Genomic DNA, 24,741 nt, shown 5'->3' on the forward strand with positions numbered 1-24,741 from the left:
CTAATAGTATACCAAATATAGCATTGTACTTTGAAAATGGTGTGACAATAACATATTTTATAACAAATCAGAAACTACCAAAACACAATGTTATTTTATCAATACATTATACTTCAAAGTATTTATCAATTATAAACATAGAAAATTCTTCAAACGGATAGTACATTGCTATTGTTTGCTATAATCAAGACATAGAAAACAACATACTTTATCACAAAATGGAAACATGGAATCACAACATATATACAATCATTAAAATTTCGTAGAACCATTTTTTTTGGAAAAAAAACGAAAAAAATAAAAAATAAAAAATAAAAAAACTGTAGGTTTAAGGAAACCTACGGTTTCATTTTTTTTCAAAAAAAAAAAAAAAAAAAAAATCACGGAATCGACAATATATACAAGTGTTTATTGGTTATAACCTTTAAAAAAAAACCCGTAGGTTTTTGGAAACCTACGGTTTCTTAATTTTTAAAAAAGTTTTATGAAAAAAATCATGAGATCATAACATATATATATAATTTCTTATATGTTGCATCAAATAAAAAAAAATCCGTACAGTTCGTATGAAACCTACGTTTTTTTTTTCGGTCTTTAAAAAAAAAAACTTAACCTCATATACAAAACTACTCCTAATAAAGAACACAGTAAAATTTTGATGAAAATAAACAAACCTCGTTGTGCTTCGGGTGCTCCATTCAAAGAAAAAAAATAGACAAACAAACAAAACAATTTTGAAAAATACATTAATATGAATAATTAAACATTATATATTTTGGACTAATGAGCTATGAAAAAGTAAACAGATCGAGAAACAGTAGCCTATTGCCATAAAATAGTAGGTTTCAGGCGTTGACCGTAATCAACCGTGTCCAAATTACTCTTTCGTGGGCTAGTTTTAGCTAATATGTTTTTTTGGCTAATTTTGGATAGATAATTAGTGATTTTGGCTAGATTAGTATTTTGACCGTTAAACAAATATGATATGATTTAGATAATTAAATTATCAAAGATTTTGCTCATTTAAAAAATTCAAGTATCAAACTTATGAAGTATAGTCCAACTCCAGAGTCCAAAGTCCAAAAAAGTTAAAGAAAGCCAGCCCATTATCTGATTCCGAATTCTCGAATCTCTATCCCTCACTAAAAGGGTCGTCCGTCAGGCCATTGTTTTGGAATTGAAACTGAAATCGCCACAGGAAGAGAAGAGAAGAAAGTAGAAATCGAGAGAGGAGAAGAAATTGAAATCAGAAATCGCCGGCACGTTGGCACCGGTATCGCTCCTCACGGTCACGTTTTGACGGTCTCACGCTCACCTCACCTGTTGTGACGTGTTGGAGCAGGAAGCGAGCAAGAATTAAACAAGTAAGGCTAAAAACAAATTTTTATTTGATATTCTGACTACTGTTGAATTGAAATTAGGTTTATATGTTTGTGTTAATAGGTTTAGCTGTTGAAAACTTGAAATTAGCCAATTAGGTTTAGGTGTTGAAAGTTGAAATTAGCTGCTGTTGAAATTGGGTATAGCTGTGTATTTGATTAACCGTTGAAAATTGAAATTAGGATGGGCTTTGCTTTGTAGCGTAGATAAGGAAGATGTTTCCGCAATGAAAATCGTACTTTCTATTTTTTTTTTTTAATCTTATCTGAGTCCGCTCAAGGCCTGAACGTTATCTGACTTTCTTTGGTGTATGAATTCACAGAATTTTGTTGTCGAAAATTGAGGCTCCTTTCTTGTGTGGAAGAGCTACAACAGATTGCTCGAAAAGGAGGCGGCTTTTCACTTGTAGTGCTCTGTTGATCACTTGGAATCGAAGGGTTCAGTTGATCACGATCTCCTGTAGCTGTTTGTTGGATATCGTATATAGCTAGGGTTTGTTGGATATCTCGATTTGGATAGGTTTCTGCTAGTTAGCATCTGATAATCAGCTGTTGAGAGTTTTTTTCTTCTGTTCCTTTTCTGATTGTACCATTGGGCTCAATTATTATGGCCTGGGACATGCTGTACCAAAAAAATGATTTATAGTGACGTTTTGCTTATTTGTTTTCTTATTTCTTATATGTTCCTGGTTTTCTGATGAAAATCTAGGGAAAAGTTCAAGTAGTTCTAAAATTTTGTTCATAGCAGACTCAACTTGTTTGAGAAAATTTTGTTTTTTTTATTTTTATTTTTTTTACTGGGGTATGGGTAGCCAAGGTTTTAATAGTCAAACAAATGGGCCAAGATTGGGCATCACAGAGCCAATATCTTTGGGGGGGCCAAGCGAGTATGATGTAACAAAGACCAATGAGCTTGAAAAGGTTTTATGTTACTTTCACTTTTATTTATTTATTTATTTATTTATATAACTGGTGGCATAGTTTAAGCTGTCAGACATTTATTTGTTTTACTTTGCTTAGTTCTTGGCTGATGCTGGACTGTATGAGAGTCAGGAAGAGGCCATAAGCAGGGAAGAGGTTTTGGGACGGCTGGATCAGGTTGAATAACATTTCCAAATTTGGATTTCCTGGTTAGATTATTTTCATTGTATGTTTTACTTTTGCTGTGAATGTTTCTAAAAATGAGCAGATTGTGAAAATCTGGGTGAAAAAAGTTAGCCGGGCCAGGGGGTTAAATGAACAGCTGGTACAGGAAGCTAATGCCAAAATTTTCACCTTTGGGTCCTACCGTCTTGGGGTATGACATTATTCCTAATATTTCCTTTTGGTGAAAGATAAAAGTGGTTTTCATGTGCAGTTGTTATTCTCTTTAGTGTTTATACCATTTTCGTAACAAATGTTGTTAGTTTTCATGTGTCTGATACACTTGCCATCACATGGAATTAAGAATAAGTGGTTTTGAGTTTTGGCAGTTACATCGGTTTATGTTACTGTAATATACGTGATAATGTTGCTGCATTTGACTTCCATCTCGTTTCTCCAAACTTAGCATAGTCTTATCATCCGCCAAAAGTTTACATCTTTTATATTTTCTTGTCTGTTCTTTTAGAGTTCGTGTATAACTAAATATTGGTTTACTACATGATGCTCTACACCGTATATTAGTATGGAAGACAGTTGTTTCTCTGTCACATGCTATTGTGCTTGTTAGGCTAGCATTATACATACCTCTTATTACTCTTGGTAGCACCTTATAACATATACCTTTCTAAAACAATGAAAACTGTACACAACCCTTTTAATATACTTAATGGTTATTTGGTTACCTTTTATAGGGTTCTTCTTGACATTTTATGGGAGACACGTTATCTTTTTAAGTTTTACGTACTCTCATCCTTGGTCTTAAGCAACAAAAAACTTCTATTAATGTCTTCATCTTATCACTCGTACTTGCAACGCTGTACATTTGACAATGTTTGTTGTTTGTAATACATAGTATCCATCCTATGCATTTAATGTCACTAGCTCTCTAGCTTCTGTTGTATTTAGCTTAGCAACCTTATTTACATAAGCTTCTATCTAGCTCATAGTTTTTTTGTTAGCTCCTCACATGCTTAAGCTTTGCCCCTCATATTGCTTGCTAGGTTTTTCCCTTGGCCAGTTGATTGTTTTAAGTAGTGTATAAGCCTGTAAGAGTTTATGGCATCTTATTTATAACTATGGGAAGGAGTGCTGGAGACAAAGAAAAAAAATCATTCTCATGCTTGGGAAGTCAACGACTAAATATAGAGAAATAAGTAGGGGACCTTTATATGGCCTGCATCGACCTAGAGAAGGCATACCATGAGAGAGGAAAGAGGGTTTTAGGGCGATATGTCTGGTATTGGTAGTCAAGGACCTGTGTTTGTAGGTGAGAAAGAGTCTTTGAGAGTGAAAATAGAGGTCCATTAGAGAAATCTGTTGCTAAGTGGTACCCCTGCCCCAAATGTGTTTCTTGAGAAGTTGCATTTTGATATATTATTATTCATTGAAGCCTAGATGAGTAGGTGTAGTATGCATAGTCATTCCCCTTGTATACAATATACATAGAAGTTGTATTTTGATATATATATACTTGTGGCCTCACCTCGTCTTGTTTCTATATCATCATAATATTATTATTATTATTATTATTATTATTAGGTGCATGGTCCTGGTGCTGATATCGACACACTCTGTGTTGGACCCAGACATGCATCACGGGATGTAAGATCTACTCTGTCTCTACCCACTTTTGGCTCTTATAATCCTAATGTTCAGTTCACTCAACTAACTCACTCATGCTTGTATCATTTACAGGAAGATTTCTTTGGTGAGCTTAAAAAAATGCTCTCAGATATGCCTGATGTCACAGAATTGCATCCTGTACCTGAGGCTCATGTTCCTGTGATGAAATTCAAGTTGAACGGTGTTTCCATAGATCTTCTCTATGCAAAACTTTCACTTTGGGTCATACCTGAAGTAACTAGACTTTCCTATCTTTCTTTCATCTCCATCTGTTGTACTTGGTTACTCTACTCATGAGCTCCGTTTTACAGGATTTGGATATTTCTCAGGACTCAATACTGCAAAATGCAGACGAACAGACGGTTCGGAGTCTTAATGGATGCAGAGTTACTGACCAGATCCTGCGCTTAGTGCCTAATATTCAGGTTCGCCTATTTATAATTATAATAATCTCATTAGATTAGATATCCTTGTAATTTCTTTCTGTGTTGCAGAGTTTTCGCACGACATTAAGATGCATGAGGTTTTGGGCCAAGCGAAGGGGCGTTTATTCAAATGTAATGTTGAAGATTTCATTTTTAATTGGTAAATAAAATATGATTTTGTCACCTGTTTAATGTGTGTTTTGGTGGTCAGGTTGCAGGATTCCTAGGTGGCATAAACTGGGCTTTGCTGGTTGCACGGATCTGCCAGCTGTACCCTAACGCCCTACCGAATATGCTGGTTTCTCGGTTCTTCAGGGTGTACACTCAATGGCGATGGCCAAATCCAGTAATGCTTTGTGCTATTGAAGAAGGATCACTTGGATTGCAGATTTGGGATCCTAGAAGAAACCACAAAGACAAATACCACTTGATGCCAATCATCACTCCAGCTTATCCTAGCATGAACTCCAGCTACAATGTGTCTTCAAGCACTTTACGTATAATGACGGAAGAATTTAAAAGAGGCCACGATATTTGTGAGGTATGTTGTTAATGTATATGGAAAACTGAGAAATCAATAGAAACGGAATTACAGGTTAGTTTTTGTTGGTGTAGGCGATGGAGTTGAACAATGGTGGTTGGGTTGAACTTTTTGAACCGTATCGTTTCTTTGAAGCATACAGGAATTATCTCCAGATAGATATAGGTGCGGATAATGATGAAGATATGAGGAACTGGAAAGGCTGGGTGGAATCTCGCGTGCGCTACCTCATACTAAAGGTGATGCTCATACCACCACTTTTAAATTATTATTATTATTTTGAAATTGAAGTTGTATGTATGTGAATAGATCGAGAGGGACACGTTCAAAATGCTGCAGTGCCACCCACATCCAGGGGACTTCTCAGACGGGTCAAATCCTTACCGCTGCAGTTACTTTTTAGGTCTTCAAAGGAAAGAAGGCGTTCCTGTGAATGAAGCCAAGAAGTTTGATATTCGGTTGACAGTCGATGAATTTAAAGCAAATGTTGGTTCATATTCATCCTGGAAGCCCGGAATGGAGATAAATGTAACACATATAAAGCGTCGTGACATTCCCGCTTTCGTTTTTCCTGGTGGTGTTCGACCTGCCAGACCCCCTTCTGCAACTACAAGACGCCCTCCTACTTCAGAAACACACACCACCACCACCACTACCAACACCAGTAGTGGTGTTGGTATGATTGATAGGGAAGATGATGCAAGGAAACGGAAGCGGGAGGATGATGACATGGAAGCTTCTACCAAGTTGCTCATAGATGAAGGCAGCGGATTTACTACTGCCAATGCTACTCTTGGTCCATCTACTGCTACTGCTACTGAGACTAATCACGTAGTGGGTCTGTTGACCTCTAAAGAAGCAGAGGCCGAGAAGATTGCGATTGAGAAGTTGATGTCTGATCCGTATCAGACTTCCCCACAACAACCACCACCACCACCACCACCACAACTTGAGGAGTTAGAGGAGCTTGATGATAATTGTCACATGGAAATGGAATCTTCAACTTCAACCAATAAGGAATTCGCTGTTCCTGTCACAATCAGCAATGCAACAGGCGCCTCTTCCAGTCTGCAGTTGAATGGGAGCTTAGAAGAGCTTGAGGTCAGTTGCTAATACTTTCCCTTCCATTTTTAGTTATCACTCCTTTGATTTTCTGGAATCTCTCACACACACACTCTCTCTCTCTCTCTCTCTCTCTCTCTCTCTGTATATATTTATATAGGCCCCTGAACTTGTTGTGCCCTTGCCGACTGCATCTCATGCTACACCTGCTTCACAGAAAAAGCCAATTATCAGGTAGGTAAATGTAATTGAATTGATTTCATTGGACATCACCCGGGACCCAATGATGAATGCTAACTGAGAGAGGATTCTCTTATCTGACAGGTTCAGTTTTACCTCGTTGGCCAAGGCTACTGGCAACAGCACTTGAAACTTTTACTGTCTTCATTTGATGATGATATCATGTAATCCCCTACCCATAAAGTATATCTACTTTTATGTTCTGTTTGTTGTATAGTGGTCAGTGGTAAATTCTTGAGATCAAGTAACGAATGTTTCTGTCATTTGGATTCCCGTGTTCATGTTTAATAAGAACCTCAACCTCAAGTATGAGATTATATATTATATTATATTTTTTTTCCTGGCTATCTAAAATACTGATTCATATCATTAAGGCAAAGGAATGAATCATTTTAATGGTTCAGAACAACTCAAGTAAACTGCTTGTGCTAATATGCTAGGAAAAAACGTTGAATGTTAGACACCAAATTCTGCAAACTAGGAAAAAAGTTAGCATAAATATAAGGGTCGTAACGCCCACCAATTAGTTAGGGTTGAAGAAGGGGACCATACCATTCCTGGTGGTGTGGCATCCCAAGCCAGGCCTCTCTCTCTCTCTCTCTCTCTCTCTCTCTCTCTCTCTCTCTCCCTCCCTCCCTCCCTCGCTCGCTCTCCCTCCCTCCCTCCCTCCCTCCCTTTCTCTCTCTCTCTCTCTCTCTCTCTCTCTCTCTCACAAAAAAGACCAATGTGCCTATAATAAGAACACATCTCTTCTTCTATTGTTGTTCTCCCTTCGTTCTTCTTTCCACACAAGCTTCTTGATGCAGCTCCTTTCTCCTACCACTCCTAAGCCACCGTCTGAAGCAGATCCGTCGGACTCCGCTCTCGCCAACGCTGACATCCGCCTGTCTCCAGCGCCGATCAACCTTCATACCCTTTCTCATTCTCTCTTGTCTGATACATCCCCTCTCGATTCAGGTAAATAGCATTTTTTTGCTGCTTTTTGTTTTGATCGAGTTTTTTGTGCTCGATTATTAATGGTTCAGAACAACTCAAGTAAACTGCTTGTGCTAATATGCTAGGAAAAAAACGTTGAATGTTAGACACCAAATTCTGCAAACTAGGAAAAAAGTTAGCATAAATATAAGGGTCGTAACGACCACCAATTACTTAGGGTTGAAGAAGGGGACCATACCATTCCTGGTGGTGTGGCATGTGGCATCCCAAGCCAGGCGTCTCTCTCTCTCTCTCTCTCTCTCTCTCTCTCTCTCTCTCTCCCTCTCTCTCGTAGCTGACCCAAAAAAGACCAATGTGCCCTAATAAAAAGAACACATCTCTTCTTCTATTGTTGTTCTCCCTTCGTTCTTCTTTCCACACAAGCTTCTTGATGCAACTCCTTTCTCCTACCACTCCAAAACCACCGTCTGAAGCAGATCCGTCGGACTCCGCTTCTCGCTAACGCTGACATCCGCCTGTCTCCAGCGCCGATCAACCTTCATACCCTTTCTCATTCTCTCTTGTCTGATACATCCCCTCTCGATTCAGGTAAATAGCATTTTTTTGCTGCTTTTTGTTTTGATTGAGTTTCTTGTGCTCGATTATTAGTTTGTTGTTTTATGATTTCAGTTGGATATTTTTCATATTATCGTTTATTATTGTAACGACCCGTTCCCGGTATGTTGATTTATTGGTAATTATAGTGAGTTTTCTAGAGGGACTCGGCGAGTTCTAGCCTGACTCGCCGAGTCGGGTCGCGTCTGAGGGCACGCGTGAGCCGGGGACTCGACGAGTCCATGTCCCCGACTCGGCGAGTCCACCTGTCTGGGTGAAACCCTAAAATCCCCGGGTTGCCCACTATTTATACCACCTTATAGCCCCATTCTCGCCTCCCTCACCCTGAGAACACAGTGTTAGAGCCCCAAACCTCCATTGAAGAGCTTATTTGTGAAGGTGTGAAGAAGGAGAAGAAGGAAGAAGCAAGGAGAAGGGTTGGAGTGCAAAGATCCAAGGCCAAATCAGAGTTTATTGAGGTATTTTCGGAGTCCCATCTTATTATATGCTTTAAACTTCCATTAGGGCTCTCCTAAGAGCTAGTTGGTGCTTGTTTCAAGCCTTTCTCTTGCATGAACGTCTTATTAAGTCGAAATATCTATGGATCTGAATGTTGGGGTGTTGTAGAGCCCAGATCTACTGTCTTTTTGGGGTTGTATTGCATGTTAGCCATAGATTTACTCATTTTATGCATCTTTTAGCCTTATTTCCCTTATTCATGAGGTTGTGCACGTAAAGTTGGAAACTTTACGTGGTAAAACAGCTTATTGGACTCAGATCTATCAATTGTATGCATTGGATTCAAACAAAATCAAGTAAAAATCTGTTGCATGGCGGCGACTCGCCGAGTCGGAAGAACGACTCGACGAGTTGGGTCGCGAGTCCCGAGTTCTTCAGTTTAATCAGTGTTGAGTGGACGAGGTGAGTTAGGGAGTGGACTCAGCGAGTTGAGAGTAGACTCAGTGATGAAGGGACTCGGCGAGTTTGTTCATACAACTCGGCGAGTCCAAGGCAATCTTCTTGGGGATCAAGAACAACTCGTCGAGTCTGTTCATACGACTCGGCGAGTTGGGGATCAAGATTGTCTGAGTTCTTGGATCCAGAGGGTACTCGTCGATTCGATGCCACACTCGACGAGTAGCAGCGTGAAGAGCTGAGAGATGAGACTAGGACTTGGCGAGTTGGGTAGCCCGACTCGGTGAGTCAGCCCAGAGTGAGTTGACTTTGACCAAGGGTAAAAGAGTCATTTTACCCCCAAGTGTAGTGTTAGTATTTGATTGAGTGTGTTTATGGATTTGTAGCCGAGGAGATTCAGGAGCAGCAGCCGTTAGCTTTCCGAGCCACACACTCATCAGCTAGCTTACGAGGTGAGTTTCCCTCCAGTAAGGACGGGTCTAAGGCCACAATGCCGGCCCGTCCAGTTAGCAGTAGTTTCCGGACTTCGGTCCGATGTAGTAGTTAGTATGTTTGATGCCTTCGTGGTTCAGACAGGATTTATGCGCTATGTGTTATGTGTTTTATGTTATGTGTTCCGGGCTACGGCCCGATGCAGTATGCAGTATATTTGTTCATGCTAGATGATATGCTATGCTATGCTCAGACAGTTCCGGACTTCGGTCCGATGCAGGGGACACGGTCCCAGTCAGTTCCGGACTTCGGTCCGATGCAGTCAGTTCCGGACTTTGGTCCGATGCAGGGGACAAGGTCCCAGTCAGTTCCGGACTTCGGTCCGATGCAGTTTCCGGGCTTCGGCCCGATGCAGTGGGCAAGGCCCAATATGTGTTTATATGTTATTGTATGGTATGTGGTATTTTGGGGGAGCTCACTAAGCTTCGTGCTTACAGTTTCAGTTTTGGTTTCAGGTACTTCCGCAAGCAAAGGGAAGAGCTCGGGGTGACAGCATCGCACACACACTACAACACAGCTTTTGTCCTGGGGATAACTTTTTGATATTTTGGAATTGATGTAGTATGATACAATCTTCTGCACCGTATTTTATTATGTTTTAAGGATACACGCGTATGATTTACGTTATGACACTTATATTATGGTTTGATTATATTGAAAAAAGAAAATTTTTGGGTCGTATTTTTGGGTCGTTTCAAGTTGGTATCAGAGCCCTGGTTTGAGGGATTCGGATACACTTCCGGGTGTATCTGAACTCAAACTAAGGGAAATAAAAGATTTTAATAAAATAAAAATGTTTTACAAACAGAATTTTGAAAACACTTAGAAAGAAAGAATTGTTTTAACAAGATAGAGGTGTGTGCATGTGGTCAGCCGAGCTCAAGTAAGTACTCCCAAATTACCCATACAAATTATTTGTTCAGTTTCAGTTTCAGTAGAACAGCATGCTAGTGTAGGACTAAGGATCTAGGGTATGCCTTATGTGCCTGCTTATGTGTTACAGCTTTATGAATATTGCATGCTAGAATTGGGTAGACAGTAGTAGGATAGCCTGTTTAGGTTATGCCTGATAGTATGAGCTTAGCATCCTATGCTAGTACAGTTTCTTGTTATAAGAATAGTGTTGCTGGAGTCTGTTTCCCTTATCCGAATGCTGCTTGCTTCGTGCTTGGTGGGGTTCCGAGTAATGGGAGTTAGCCATTAGGTGGACACGTTACACCACATGTAATCAGGTTTGAATAATCCCAGAGTGCTGGAACTGGCCCTACTGCGCAGCTCTTGTTTGAGTCCAACCGTTGTAGGGACGGATCTTTTACTTGAAGGATTATCCGATCCTCATCACATGTGATGGTGTTCACGTGGTGGCTAACTGGCAGTACGAGGAGACCTACAGCAGCTGAGGACCAGTCGTATTGAGCTTGAGTTTTCTCTAGGGCAAGCCTAGGATGAGAGTAGCAGAGAATAGCAGCGGTAGAAGTGACTTGGGGAAGTCAAGGCAGTTCTTGAGGAAAGTACGGATAGATGTGGAAGGTAGTAGGGGCCCATACTACTGAAAGCAGAGGATCCGTACTCGAATCAAGGAAGGCCAAGACAAGACCAGGAAGCTAGTAGTCGTATCATGATCCCTTGAAAAATTTCAGTGTTCTGATGTTGTTATGATATGTTTCAGAATGGTAGTTTTGCGTCCGAGGCCAGCAGCCGGCAGTTCAGATGCCGGAGGGGGATCAGGATCGGGATCAGACCCGGAGGTCGGACAGATGGATGAGCAGACTAGAGAGTTTCTTTCTTCTGAGGTTACTCGCATCATACTAGAGCAGACTCCTGTGATCTTCGGTTCGATCAAGGAGGGCATTTTGGAGATGATGGATGAGAGACTGAGTACTTTCCGTACTGAGATGGCGGCCGTGATGGGGTCGCGCACACTCACTTTCAGGGAGTTCAGGGCATGCGGGGCTCCTGACTATCATGGGGCACGGGACCCCATAGCGAGTACCAGGTGGTTGGTAGATGTGGCCAACGCATTCCGCACCAGCAGATGTCCCGAGGGGGACAAGGTCAGATTGGCATCCTATCTTCTGAAGGACAGGGCACGAGACTGGTGGGAGGAGGTCGGACATGCCATCGGGGATGATGCGGCACTGGATGCCATGACCTGGGCTGATTTCTCTACCAGGTTCAGAGCGGAGTTTGCACCGGTCATTGAGGTGCAACAGTTAGCTAGGGAGTTCCAGGATCTTACCCAGACTACCGAGACAGTGGCGGAGATCACCGCCAAGTTCAGGGAAAGGGCCCTTCTTGTTCCACAGTATGCAGCCGATGAGGAGATGAAGAAGGCCCGTTATCATGAGATGTTGCGGAGTGACATTCGTATGTTTGTGAGCCGGTCCAGTTGCAAAACACTGGACGACATGATTGCTAGAGCCAGAGAGAGGGAGATTGATCTCGAGATGGAGAAGAAGAGGAAACCGGAGGCGGTTTCGGGTGCAGGCAGTGTGGGCAAAAAGCCCAAGGTTTCAGATCACAGGTCCAGGGGTCAGCAGAGCCACGGTCGGTGTGGCAAGTGTGGGAGGTTGCACGAGGGGGCGTGCAAGGCAGGGAGTTCCGGCTGCTATAAGTGCGGTCGGACCGGGCATATGAGTAGGGATTGTACGGCCCCTGCCACTACGGTTACAGCATCGGATCTGATTTGCTTTCAGTGCAATCAGAGGGGACACAAAAGGTCCCAGTGTCCCAGTTTATCTGCAGCAGGGAAGGTGCTTGCACCCGCCCCTGCCACCTTGAGGATCACGGATGGCCGGCAGGGCCGAGCTGATGCGCCAGTGGCGAAGAGCAGGGCATTTCAGATGACAGCAGAGGAGGCGCGAGCGACTCCTGATGTGGTGACGGGTATGTATATTTCTTTCATCTTTTAATTATTAGTATATCGTTTGAATATTATTTGATGGTACGTTTTATTTAGGGTCGTTCTCGGTGAACGGCATCCCTGCTTTGGTATTTTTCGATTCGGGGGCCACCCGATCATTTGTATCGCTTGCGCTTAGCAAGAGATTTAGCAGAGCTCCAGGGGAGCTGGATTGTCCATTAGAGGTTGAGATAGCAGACGATAGGACCGTGAGGGTCGACAGAGTACATAGAGGGTGTTCCCTTCAGATATTTGAGGAGCAGTTTTCAGTGGATCTGGTTCCTATTCCCCTGCGCGGGAATAAAGTTATTGTGGGCATGGATTAGCTAAGCCCCAATGGGGCGGTGATTGATTGTGAGCTACAGCTAGTGAGGGTTCGCACCCCCAGTGGGGGAGAGATAGTGATTCAGGGCGAGAGGCCCCAACGAGGACCGATGTTTTGTTCCGCCGCGAGGGCGAGGCGCTATGTTCAGCAGGGTTGCGTCGGTTTTGTAGCTTACGTCTTGGATGCCCGGGAGAAGGGCAAGACGGCGATTGATGATGTTCCTGTTGTTCGTGACTACCCGGATGTGTTTCCCGAGGATTTGCCGGGGATACCTCCAGAGAGGCAGGTTGAGTTCAGGATCGACCTAGTTCCTGGTGCGGCTCCGATAGCCAAAGCACCGTATCGACTTGCTCCCCCTGAGATGCAGGAGTTGTCTACACAGCTTCAGGAGCTGTTAGACAAGGGTTTCATTCGGCCGAGCAGTTCGCCTTGGGGAGCGCCGATCTTATTTGTGAGGAAGAAGGATGGGTCGCATCGTATGTGCATTGATTATCGGGAGTTGAACAAAGTAACGGTGAAGAACCGTTACCCACTTCCGAGGATAGATGACTTGTTTGATCAGCTTCAGGGAGCGTCTTGGTTCTCCAAGATCGACCTACGCTCCGGTTACCACCAGATGAGGGTCAGGGATGAGGATGTACAGAAGACTGCTTTCAGGACCCGGTATGGTCATTATGAGTTCGTGGTGATGCCATTTGGGCTCACCAATGCCCCAGCCGCGTTCATGGATCTCATGAACCGCGTGTGCAGATCGATGCTGGATCGGTCGGTGATCGTGTTCATAGATGACATCTTGGTATATTCCAAGACACAGGGGCAGCACGAGGAGCACCTGCGGGAGGTGTTGGAGACTTTGAGGAGGGAGAGACTTTTCGCTAAGTTCTCCAAGTGCGAATTCTGGTTGCGCGAGGTGCAGTTTCTTGGGCATCTCGTTAACCAGAAGGGCATTTTGGTTGATCCGGCCAAGATTGAGGCCGTGATGCAGTGGGAGGTCCCGAGGTCTCCATCTGAGATTCGGAGCTTCCTAGGATTGGCAGGGTATTATCGGAGATTTATCCAGGACTTCTCCAAGATAGCGGTGCCGCTCACCCGACTAACCAAGAAGTCGGTGGTTTTTCGTTGGGGGCCTGAGCAGCAGGCGGCGTTCGAGACTCTCAGGCAGAGATTGTGCGAGGCTCCGATCCTTACCTTGCCAGAGGGTGTAGAGGATTTCGTAGTCTATTATGATGCTTCGATCACAGGTATGGGAGCAGTATTGATGCAGCGAGGCCATGTGGTAGCTTATGCCTCGAGACAGTTGAAGCCTCACGAGGCTAATTATCCTACCCACGATTTGGAGCTGGGGGCAGTTGTGTTTGCCCTCAAGATTTGGAGACATTACCTTTATGGGGTCCGCTGTACTATTTACACGGATCACAAGAGTTTGCGATATCTTATGGATCAGCCGAGTTTGAACATGAGACAGAGGAGATGGTTAGACGTGCTGAAGGACTATGACTGTGAGATCCTTTATCATCCAGGGAAGGCCAATGTGGTGGCCGACGCCCTGAGCCGCAAGGTGTCGACGGCCCCTATCAGAGGTCTGTGTATGAGGATGACAGTGATCACTCCCTTGTTGGAGCGGATCAAGGAGGCACAGATGGAGGGTCTCAAGGAGGAGAGGCAGAAGTGTGAGAGGATAGTGGGCCGAGTAGCTTCATTTGATTACGACAGTCGTGGTTTGTTGACACTCCATGGTAGGATATGGGTACCGTACTGGGGTGGGGTACGGCAAGTATTGATGGACGAGGCTCATAAGTCTCGGTTTTCTATCCACCCAGGGGCGACGAAGATGTATCGAGATCTTCGATCAGATTATTGGTGGCCCTGCATGAAGCGAGATGTCGCTTGGTATGTGGAGAGATGTTTGACCTGTCGGAAGGTCAAGGCGGAGCACCAGAGACCTCACGGCAAGATGCAACCGTTAGACATTCCCGTGTGGAAATGGGAGGATATCACCATGGATTTCGTCACCAAACTCACCAGGACCGCACGTGGAGTGGACTCGATATGGGTAGTAGTGGATCGGCTGACGAAGAGTGCCCATTTTATTCCGATTCAGGAAAGTATATCGGCGGAAAAGTTAGCCGATATCTATGTGCGAGAGATTGTGGCACGTCATGGGGTGCCGGTATCGGTGGTGTCAGACCGAGATGTTCATTTCACGTCCAGATTCTGGAAGCGATTCCACGACGAGATGGGTACTCGTCTCCATTTCAGTACCGCTTTTCATCCTCAGACTGACGGGCAGAGCGAGAGGACGATTCAGACTCTCGAGGACATGCTTAGGGCATGTGTTCTAGATTTTGGGGGCAGTTGGGATACGTATCTTCCGTTAGCGGAATTCTCGTATAACAACAGTTATCACGCGAGCATTGATCGAACTCCTTTTGTGATGTTATACGGCAGGAAGTGCAGGACCCCGATTTGTTGGGGCGAGGTCGGTCAGCGAGTCATAGGGAGCACCGAAGTGGTGCTCAAGACGACGGAATTGATCCAGCAGGTCCGTAGTAGGCTGCAGACTGCGCAGAGTCGGCAGAAGAGCTACGCCGACAGGAGGCGTTCGGACTTGGAGTTCCAGGTGGGAGATATGGTTCTTCTGAAAGTCTCACCTTGGAAAGGTGTCATCAGGTTCCGGAAGAGGGGCAAATTGGGCCCCAGATTTATTGGTCCTTTCAGGGTTTTGGCCCGGGTGGGTCGGGTTGCTTACCGGTTAGATCTTCCTGAGGAGCTTAGTTTGATACACAACACCTTCCACGTGTCGCAGTTGAGGAAGTGTTTGGTGGATGAGACAGCAGTCGTTCCCTTAGAGGACATTCAGGTTGATAGCAGCCTAAATTATATCGAGAAGCCGGTCGCGATTCTGGAACGGAAGACCAAGACCTTGAGGAACAAGGTAATTCAGCTAGTAAAGGTGCAGTGGCAGCACCGGAAGGGGTCTGAATGGACGTGGAAGGCCGAGGAGGAGATGAGAGCGCACTACCCGAAGTTGTTTGCAGATCCAGCCATAGCAGACTTCGAGGACGAAGTCTGAGACAAGTGGGGGAGAATTGTAACGACCCGTTCCCGGTATGTTGATTTATTGGTAATTATAGTGAGTTTTCTAGAGGGACTCGGCGAGTTCTAGCCTGACTCGCCGAGTCGGGTCGCGTCTGAGGGCACGCGTGAACCGGGGACTCGACGAGTCCATGTCCCCGACTCGGCGAGTCCACCTGTCTGGGTGAAACCCTAAAATCCCCGGGTTGCCCACTATTTATACCACCTTATAGCCCCATTCTCGCCTCCCTCACCCTGAGAACACAGTGTTAGAGCCCCAAACCTCCATTGAAGAGCTTATTTGTGAAGGTGTGAAGAAGGAGAAGAAGGAAGAAGCAAGGAGAAGGGTTGGAGTGCAAAGATCCAAGGCCAAATCAGAGTTTATTGAGGTATTTTCGGAGTCCCATCTTATTATATGCTTTAAACTTCCATTAGGGCTCTCCTAAGAGCTAGTTGGTGCTTGTTTCAAGCCTTTCTCTTGCATGAACGTCTTATTAAGTCGAAATATCTATGGATCTGAATGTTGGGGTGTTGTAGAGCCCAGATCTACTGTCTTTTTGGGGTTGTATTGCATGTTAGCCATAGATTTACTCATTTTATGCATCTTTTAGCCTTATTTCCCTTATTCATGAGGTTGTGCACGTAAAGTTGGAAACTTTACGTGGTAAAACAGCTTATTGGACTCAGATCTATCAATTGTATGCATTGGATTCAAACAAAATCAAGTAAAAATCTGTTGCATGGCGGCGACTCGCCGAGTCGGAAGAACGACTCGACGAGTTGGGTCGCGAGTCCCGAGTTCTTCAGTTTAATCAGTGTTGAGTGGACGAGGTGAGTTAGGGAGTGGACTCAGCGAGTTGAGAGTAGACTCAGTGATGAAGGGACTCGGCGAGTTTGTTCATACAACTCGGCGAGTCCAAGGCAATCTTCTTGGGGATCAAGAACAACTCGTCGAGTCTGTTCATACGACTCGGCGAGTTGGGGATCAAGATTGTCTGAGTTCTTGGATCCAGAGGGTACTCGTCGAGTCGATGCCACACTCGACGAGTAGCAGCGTGAAGAGCTGAGAGATGAGACTAGGACTCGGCGAGTTGGGTAGCCCGACTCGGTGAGTCAGCCCAGAGTGAGTTGACTTTGACCAAGGGTAAAAGAGTCATTTTACCCCCAAGTGTAGTGTTAGTATTTGATTGAGTGTGTTTATGGATTTGTAGCCGAGGAGATTCAGGAGCAGCAGCCATTAGCTTTCCGAGCCACACACTCATCAGCTAGCTTACGAGGTGAGTTTCCCTCCAGTAAGGACGGGTCTAAGGCCACAATGCCGGCCCGTCCAGTTAGCAGTAGTTTCCGGACTTCGATCCGATGTAGTAGTTAGTATGTTTGATGCCTTCGTGGTTCAGACAGGATTTATGCGCTATGTGTTATGTGTTTTATGTTATGTGTTCCGGGCTACGGCCCGATGCAGTATGCAGTATATTTGTTCATGCTAGATGATATGCTATGCTATGCTCAGACAGTTCCGGACTTCGGTCCGATGCAGGGGACACGGTCCCAGTCAGTTCCGGACTTCGGTCCGATGCAGTCAGTTCCGGACTTTGGTCCGATGCAGTTAGTTCCGGACCTTGGTCCGATGCAGGGGACAAGGTCCCAGTCAGTTCCGGACTTCGGTCTGATGCAGTTTCCGGGCTTCGGCCCGATGCAGTGGGCAAGGCCCAATATGTGTTTATATGTTATTGTATAGTATGTGGTATTTTGGGGGAGCTCACTAAGCTTCGTGCTTACAGTTTCAGTTTTGGTTTCAGGTACTTCCGCAAGCAAAGGGAAGAGCTCGGGGTGACAGCATCGCACACACACTACAACACAACTTTTGTCCTGGGGATAACTTTTTGATATTTTGGAATTGATGTAGTATGATACAATCTTCCGCACCGTATTTTATTATGTTTTAAGGATACACGCGTATGATTTACGTTATGACACTTATATTATGGTTTGATTATATTGAAAAACGAAAATTTTTGGGTCGTATTTTTGGGTCGTTTCAATTATCAATGAAACTCTTGGGGTTTTGGGGTTGGTGAACACAATTGCTTCAAGTATGAAAGCCAAAACAAGAATTTGACTTGTTTTATGATTTCAGTTGGATATTCAAGTATGAAGCCAAAACAAGAATTTGATGAAAATGAATGATTATTTGCATATTTTGCTTATAAAAGTTTCAATACCAAGATATGTGAAGTCACAATTGCTTCATTTAATTTAACATAACACTAGATTCATCGCATTTTGGTGTCATATAGTTCTATATAAGGCCTCCAAGTTGATGAAACTTTTAGGACCTTTTCATACACAATGTACTGAATTGTTTTGTGGCCCTGTGAGTATATCTCATGGCTATACTTTGATGTAATCATAAATTGCATGTATTTTTTATTATAAAACATGTCACATAACATTTTTTTTTTATCATAATAGGTTCTGATGGTGCAAGAGAAGGGTGGAAAAGACTGTTAAAGATGGAATTGTGATGCAAGTATGAAATATGACAAAAAAAGAAGTTAAAATGGAATTACGATGTATTTTAGTTTTTTGCAAAGACATTGGTGAAAAATACTCTTAAAGATGCAATGTATTTTTTTTTCTTTTTTCATACATGCACTACATAGCAATGTACTTTAGTTTTTTGGTTAGTTTCTTTTTAAAACCTACATTAGATGGCAATGTACTTTTTTGGGTTTTTTGTTCTTTTTTAAACAAATAAATATCATTGTACTTTATGTTTTTTTTTTCTTCTTTTTTTTTAGAATTTTTATTACAATAGAAAATTAAATGTTACTTAACAAAAAAAAGTTATCTCACAATAAATAAAACAGAAAAATAAAACAGAAGGGTAAAATTATCATTTTTACCAGTCAGACGTATAATCAAACAATATAGTTCCAGTTAGATGTAGATTCAACCAGACTTCCGACCCAGTCAGGCTTTGACTCAGTCAAATCTTACTCAGTCAGTAACTATCAAACAACCCTTTAATTGGTAGGGATACCACCCGCTACCCCTCAATATATATATATATATATATATATATATATATATATATATATATATATATATATATATATATATATATATATATATATATATATATATATATATATATATATATATACACACACTTAATGCAACTGTGAAAAAAACTCAATTGCTATTATATTTAAAAAAAAATAATCCAATCAATGAGTTAGCCTATTAAATGTAAAGAAAGGCATGCGACTTTTTTTATTATTTTTTTTTGTGTGTGCGTGTAATTGTGTAGCACATTACCTAGACAGAAAAAAGAAATGGACTTTCTTCTGTGAAATTGTAATTTTTTTTTTAAATATTATCTTATTACCCCTTGCAAAAGTTTATGGTTCTACTATTGCTTTTACTTTTATAAAACCAAAGGCTTTCAACAATGTTACTGAAGATGAAAGACTTTCAATGAACAAAATATAAAATGTAGATTTCATTATTTAGTAAATTGCAACAAGAGACTTTCATTAAACCAAAGGCTTGCACCATTCTACATACGTCAATTGATATATCGTCTAAAAACCTACATAGACAATGTATAGTTTTCACAATGACAAGTTATACATATTTTGTGGCTAATTTTAATATATTTTTTGGATGTTATATATCCATAAGCCTTGCAAATTTTGTACTGACTTTTTTCATTCGTTAGACGTTTAGCAATCGTGATAATTTAATGCAGTGAGTACAAAATATGACACTTTCTTGGGTAAGTGGTTGTTATTAAAAAAACAAAGACAAAACCAAGTGGCTGTGTGTCGAACATTATTTTAAAGTGTGATGGGGTGGTGTGTATAGAGTTATGAAGAACTCATCTAGAATATGGGGAGAAAGAAAAAAAATTGTCCATCCAAATTGTTTGCTTCTGTAAGTTGCATGATGTGTGAATGTTGAAGGTTAACAATGATCAACCTAATCATGAACCCACAATGTATACGGTGGTCATTCATTAGCAATGTAGTTAGTCTAGAATAAATTACAAATGGTTGTAGAAATAAGAATGAACAATGCCCCCCCCCCCCCCCCCCCCCCCCCCCCTCTTACACACATCGACGTTGAAGAGTCAAAATGAGAATACAATATCTACGATAAAACAACAATATACAATGAGGATAACAAAGTTCGAAAGTATGAGCATACAAGATGAAGTCAAATCTAGGTTGTATTTGGATATTTCTATTCAAGGGGATATGAATTTTGATATCATACCGATGATACAACCAGTGTTGGAAAATTTATTATTTGTTCACCCAACATTGTAACGCCCGTGTTTTTAGGCTAAGTATTAGTATGATGATGTAATAGTTACGATCAACAATTGTAACCTATTTTGAAGTAATAAAGAGGAATTATTTGAATATATGTGCATTATGTGATTTTATGTGCATTATACTTATTTATAAGATGTAATAAATTAAGAATGAAAATAAGCATTAAAAAATAAAATAATAGATATACATAATATCTATGAGGAATGTTGTAGTGGTCGTGACAAAGATTCTAGAGATATAACGAACGCCGAAATCTGAGTTATAACGAAGAAGTTATGACTTGTCGAAGTTTCGTGACAAAACCGACACGACGTTGTGTGACGTAAAAAGTGAGTTTACAATAAAGTACCTTTTAGCCTTAGCGATCTAAACGAAAGTCGTAGTATACGTTAAACCGAGAGCGTGCATAAAAAGAACGCCCAAATCTGACTTCGTATGAGGAAGTTATGATTTTTCTAAGATTTAGCATAACAATATGCAGCTCGGAATTCGAATATTAGATCGACCGATTTTTAGCCGACCCAACCTAAACGAGAATCGAAGATCTTGTTAATAGAAGATCTTGTATTTTTGACATTTTGGGCCCAAAAATGGGTTTTGTGTCCAAAAATGTTCATCCTAACTAAATAAATCATTTTTATTGACTTGATTAGTGTAGAATGGTATAAGCTATGTTTATTTCATTCTTCATATTGTATATCTCGGTTTTTAGGTATTTTTAGCTAGCATAATCATCACATACATGCATAAAATCACACAAGACATACATGAACTCATAGATCTACACATTTGCTTGTATTCTCCCCTACAAAAACTTATAAAAACAGAAAAATAGGGGGTATGAAGCTCACCTTTGGGTGTGGTTTCGGTTTTTGGAAGAAAATGAGAAGAAAATTCGGCCTTAGTACCCTTCCTTGGAAGATCTCGAACTTAGAGGGTCTCTAAGAGAGTGATCATGATTTTTACATGGATTAGAAGGAGATTTTGATAAAACAAAGAACCTATATCATAGATCCAAACTTTATCTTACCTTAGATGAAGAATTTGTGTAAGAATCCCCTTGAATCCTTCTTAGATCTCGAAAATATGGAGGAGGTATGAGAGAGTTTTCTTGAGAGAAAAGTGAGTGAAATGTGTGTGTGTGTGTGTCCTTGAACTCGGCCGAGAGCAAGAGAGAGAGGGAGAAAAAGAGTGGCTAAGCTTGGAAGTATGAGAGTGCATGGATGTTTGAGTTTTCATGCATGGATGTCCAATGAACAATTGTGAGGTGTCACTCACAAAGTCAACTCCTCTTTCTCTTGGGCTTGGGCCGAGAATGGGGAGTGTAAGAGGAGGTTCTTGGGATTTTTTCCCTTAAGCCCATGTTAGGTTGGATGATTGTTGGCCCTAAAAAAATATAAATGTGATTTTTATGCTTTATTAGGCTAGATTAGGTTAATTATGGTCCAAAATGGTTCATATAAATATTCTATTTCATTCTAGGCCCAATATGGCCCAAAATATAATATTAAATGGAAATGGGTCCAATTAGAGCCCATTTAAGAGTTCTAAGCCCAAGATAACCTAATTGGAAGCTTATTGGTCCTTTGGGCCCAATAAAGAAGTCCTAGTCCAAAATGGACTTAAACAAGAACTTCTAGGGTTTCCAATTGTTTAACGACTATTTGAATTGTTTGCATGGGGTGTTTGATTGAAAATTTGTTGTCATAGAGTAAGCATCATACATGCTCTTATGTTTTTGATTCATAATTTGACTTAAGTGTTATAGTTACAAGGCACAAAAGTTCCTGATTGTGATAAAACCACCTGATACTTGACCCACCCGAGGATGCTGGAAACAATGACATCGAATCTTGGAACCACCACTTCTATTGGAGCTAAAAAAAACACTCGTAGAAACTACAATCTGATCTAACGACCGATACTTCCCTTCAGTGGCGGAGCCAGGATCAAAGTAAAGGGGTATCCCAATTTTATTTTTAGGGTAACCTAAATTTTTTTCCGAGGTACATGGGGTTCCCCGGTTCAACTTTAGTTTTAAACCCAAACCTTAATCGAATCCTTAACTAACCTCAAGTCTTGTTATATAAACATGAAGTTTAAGTATATTTTGATACTTGAATCGATGTGGGATTCAAAGTAGATATCAAATGAAGTATGAGGATAACAGGCTTATATAATAGACAAAAATGGTTGAGTTTATATGTGTTTGGCAATGTGGGATAGAATAGCTGGGAAAATAAAACAAAAATAAACAAAGAATATGCAAGGAGCAAGAATTGAACCCGAGAGATTTACTTCAATAAGGCAACGCCTTAACCAGTAGCTCTACTATTTGTTTGTGTTTGTAACTGAAGGGATATATATATATACATTATACCGAAAAAAATTAAAGAATTCTTAAACAAAACTTACACTACCGAAAAACATTTAAGGGGTATCCCGGGCTACCCCGAGATCCCCTTGGATCTGCCTATGCTTACCTTAATACAGTCTTACACGCAAGCATCCATGGCCTTTCTCCCTTTTGCTCTCTATTTCTCTCATTCTATCTCTTTCTCTAAACGCATACAATACAACACTCACAAAATTCCCTTATTCTTCAAGCTAGGGTTGGTTCATTTATAGATTGTCAGATGCGGGTGAAGTAACAATTCAGAGTAGGAAGATTCCCATTATCAAACAACATTGCCAACAAGAGGGGTGGGGGGGGGGGGACCAGACGATGATTTACGCAAACTGGCAATTATAGCCCCTATAGTTTCATCACTTGACAATTATCGCCCCACAACCTTAGGTTAACTCAACTTAAGTTTCTAAAATAAACCTTTAGACCCTTCTAATCCATTTTCCTTCATTAAGGTCATTTCAAATATATTATTATTATTATTGTTGTTGTTGTTGTTGTTGTTGTTGTTGCTGTTGTTGTTGCTGTTGCTGTTGCTGTTGCTGTTGTTATTGTTGTTGTTGTTGCTGTTGTTGTTGTTGTTGTTGTTGTTATTATTATTGTTATTGTTATTTAATCAGTTACTTAATTATCTAATTATTTGACTAATAGATGGCTACATCTTAACAATACATTTATAAATTAAAAACCCTAATGATTCTCTAATTATATAAATATAATTATTCATTAATTTATATTCCCTTATAGAAATAAATAACAAAAACTGGATGTTACACATGAGTTGAGTACCAAATGCGTCAATTGTAGGTTTGATCTTGTATACTATGATGTGTACTCGCCTTGATGTGTTTTATGCTTTAAGCATGGTCAGTCGCTTTCAGGGAAATCCTGGTAGAGCTCATTAGACTTCATTAAAGTATATTATAAAGTATTTGTGAAGGACAAAGGAAATGTTTCTAGTCCGTGGTGGCAGTGATACATTGAGAGTGATGGGATATAACGACACCAACTTTTTGATATATCGAGACAACTTCTATTCTCAGTGGGATTGGGTGTTTTTGTTAAAAGATGGAGCAGTTACTTGGAAGAGTTCCAAATACGAAACAATGGTTGATTCTACTTGTGAATCATAGTACATCACATCGAGTGAGACTTTAAAGGAAGCGACTTGGTTGAAGAAATTTATCGGTGATCTCAGAGTAGTCTCGACCATTCAAGAGCCAATGGAACTTTTCTGTGATAATGAAGACATGGTTGCTTTGACCAAAAAACCACGGATCATGGTAGATCCAAGCATATCGACAGAAATTACCATTACATTAGACATATGGTTAAAGAATGTCATCTCTTTGTGAAGAGAGTATCATCATTGTAACGACCCGTTCCCGGTATGTTGATTTATTGGTAATTATAGTGAGTTTTTCTAGAGGGACTCGACGAGTTCTAGCCTGACTCGCCGAGTCGGGTCGCGCCTGAGGGTACGCGTGAGCCGGGGACTCGACGAGTCCATATCCCTGACTCGGCGAGTCCATCTGTCTGGGTGAAACCCTAAAATCCCCGGGTTGTCCACTATTTATACCACCTTATAGCCCCCATTCTCGCCTCCCTCACCCTGAGAACACAGTGTTAGAGCCCCAAACCTCCATTGAAGAGCTTATTTGTGTTTTGGTGCCATTTTGTGAAGGTGTGAAGAAGGAGAAGAAGAAAGAAGCAAGGAGAAGGGTTGGAGTGCAAAGATCCAAGGCCAAATCAGAGTTTATTGAGGTATTTTCGGAGTTCCATCTTATTATATGCTTTAAACTTCCATTAGGGCTCTCCTAAGAGCTAGTTGGTGCTTGTTTCAAGCCTTACACTTGCATGAACGTCTTATTAAGTCGATATATCTATGGATCTGAATGTTGGGGTGTTGTAGAGCCCAGATCTACTGTCTTTTTGGAGTTATATTGCATGATAACCATAGATCTACCCATTTTATGCATCTTTTAGCCTTATTTCCCTTATTCATGAGGTTGTGCACGTAAAGTTGGAAACTTTACGTGGTAAAACAGCTTATTGGACTCAGATCTATCAATTGTATGCATTGGATTCAAACAAAATCAAGTAAAAATCAGTTGCATGGCGGCGACTCGGCGAGTCGGAAGAACGACTCGACGAGTCGGGTCGCGAGTCCCGAGTCCTTCAGTTTTATCAGTGTCGAGTGGACGAGGTGAGTCAGGAAGTGGACTCAGCGAGTTGAGAGTGGACTCAGTGATGGAGGGACTCGACGAGTTTGTTCATACAACTCGGCGAGTCCAAGGCAATCTTCTTGGGATCAAGAACAACTCGTCGAGTCTGTTCAT

The 24,741-nt window shown here is 41.5% G+C and overlaps 1 protein-coding gene across 1 annotated transcript; it reads left to right on the top strand.

Moving 5' to 3' along the window:
• The first annotated feature begins 1,121 nt into the window (after positions 1-1,121).
• On the top strand, positions 1,122-6,753 carry LOC145008583 (nuclear poly(A) polymerase 1-like). Its single transcript, XM_078967173.1, has 13 exons — positions 1,122-1,364; positions 1,703-2,300; positions 2,400-2,477; positions 2,569-2,676; positions 4,062-4,124; positions 4,218-4,379; positions 4,457-4,570; positions 4,640-4,702; positions 4,782-5,111; positions 5,186-5,350; positions 5,421-6,212; positions 6,334-6,407; positions 6,498-6,753. The coding sequence occupies exons 2-13, from the start codon at positions 2,184-2,186 to the stop codon at positions 6,541-6,543; spliced, it is 2,112 nt and encodes a 703-aa protein (XP_078823299.1). The 5' UTR covers positions 1,122-1,364; positions 1,703-2,183; the 3' UTR covers positions 6,544-6,753.
• Positions 6,754-24,741: the final 17,988 nt, after the last annotated feature.

Source organism: Lactuca saligna, chromosome 8, assembly GCF_052625555.1.
Source record: "Lactuca saligna cultivar CGN05327 chromosome 8, ASM5262555v1, whole genome shotgun sequence".
In the NCBI taxonomy this organism is placed as follows: Eukaryota; Viridiplantae; Streptophyta; class Magnoliopsida; order Asterales; family Asteraceae; genus Lactuca; species Lactuca saligna.